This window comes from Priapulus caudatus, unplaced genomic scaffold (genome assembly GCF_000485595.1).
Source record: "Priapulus caudatus unplaced genomic scaffold, Priapulus_caudatus-5.0.1 Scaffold841, whole genome shotgun sequence".
In the NCBI taxonomy this organism is placed as follows: Eukaryota; Metazoa; Priapulida; class Priapulimorpha; order Priapulimorphida; family Priapulidae; genus Priapulus; species Priapulus caudatus.
In genome coordinates, this window is record NW_014577902.1 from 119,214 (window position 1) to 120,954 (window position 1,741).

The window sequence follows — 1,741 nt, forward strand, 5'->3', positions numbered from 1 at the left end:
CAGACAGACACAGGCAGGCAGACAGACACAGGCAGACAGACAGACACAGGCAGGTGGTGTCAGCACGTGGAGCGGACGCAAATAAAGTACGAGTTAAAGGAAATGCTTACGTCATTGTTTTCGTGTTTGTCCGACTACATGGTTACATGCAACCAGGAGTGACTAGGAATAAGTTGTTTGAGTATATGGCCATATCGTATTCAGAAATAATTATTTTCACGGCGGTGACATTATGGCCCGTTAACCCGATCACAGGTCTTGTTACACATAATATAACCGCAGTAAAAATAATTCAACTGCGGTTAAATTATGTGTAACAATTAAGGCCTCTGATCGGGCAAAAAGAAAATAATTAGGTCAACCGTGAATATGTTATTTCTACCGCGGTTAAATTGTGTAACAAGGGCACTGATTGGGTGAAAAGGGCCATAATTTAATGCTGTTTAATCATATGTGTAACATGACCTCTGCCTGGGTAAAAGGCCAATTATTTTTACCGCGTTTAAATTATTTCTACCGCCGTAACAATAATCATTTCTGAGTACGACGGCCAAACATATGCGTACATGCAGTTGCTTGTTTGCGTGCGGGCGTTACGTTCCTGCCAAAATGATTACGGTCATATGTTTGTGTAAGAGCACCCGCGCGTTAACAAAATAAATAGATAGGACATTGCACGTAAGGTTTCGTACGTCATTTCATTTATTATTTACTTACTGAACAACCGTGTTAATATAAAAGCTGCGTCATCTTAAGTCAGCACGTGTACTTACAAACGTGTTGGACATCCTTACGATTGATAGTAAGCGATAGATCTGATAATAATACTCCTAGTTGACACAGATTATCATGTGAAGGTCTTGCACTGTCGTGGCTATCTTGTCTGTAGACTTATTGGTACTACTCTGTACGGGATTTATTTTTAAAGATGTAAATTGAAGTTTTAACAATAGACATGAATAGAGAGACGAGTCTAACTAATATATTATTTCTATGGTTTTAACGATTGAAATTAAGATCAGCGTAAAATCTCCTTGCTATATATACACGCTCGCGCAAGCATCTATATTTATCTAACATATGCTAGCAGGCATAATTATAGTATAGTATACATGCAGCAATTTCACGTGTATATCGATAATTCTACTAGAATCCGTTCAGAAGTCTGTATCAGTGATGGATTTCTTCCACGATTAAATTCGCGACGGGAACATCAAAAGAGAATAACTGTACGTTATATAATAGACTATCGCTGAACCAGATTAAGCTTATAGCTCAAACTGGTGCTGGAGTCCTGAACCACCAAACCTTTGCTGGTACATGGCGTCCATGCGCTCACTCTGTGCTACCGTAAAGTGCTTCTTCCAGTCACCACACTTACCTACAAAATGTAATGTAGCAAAACCACAGTTGTATTACATAATATCGAGATATATTTTGCGAGGAGAGTAAGGAAGGATATCGGGCGATCAACAACAACGCATGTCCGTTAACCGGGCAGAGCCGAACCAAAGCGGGCAGAGCAGAGTCGAACCAGGCAGATCTGGATGTGACCGACCGAAACAGGAAATTGACCAATAACATCGAGCTACCCTGTCAGTGGGCCAGAGCGGCGCGTGAAAACTATCCGGCGAATAAGCTGCCGACCCATATATATAATAAATATAAACACATAGTAACTATATATATATACTATACTAATATTATTACTAAAATAGTACTGATACGCAGCAAATACGCG

At 39.9% G+C, this 1,741-nt stretch overlaps 1 protein-coding gene across 1 annotated transcript in view; it reads right to left on the reverse strand.

Annotated features, from left to right (window-relative positions):
- Window positions 1–1,268: 1,268 nt before the first annotated feature.
- The window catches only part of LOC106813898 (sulfotransferase 1C2-like), a 5,352-nt gene continuing 4,879 nt past the window's right edge, over window positions 1,269–1,741 (reverse strand). Inside the window, exon 7 of the mRNA XM_014818142.1 lies at window positions 1,269–1,381. Within this exon, the coding sequence (XP_014673628.1) occupies window positions 1,269–1,381 (113 nt within the window). The remainder of the gene's footprint in view (window positions 1,382–1,741) is intronic.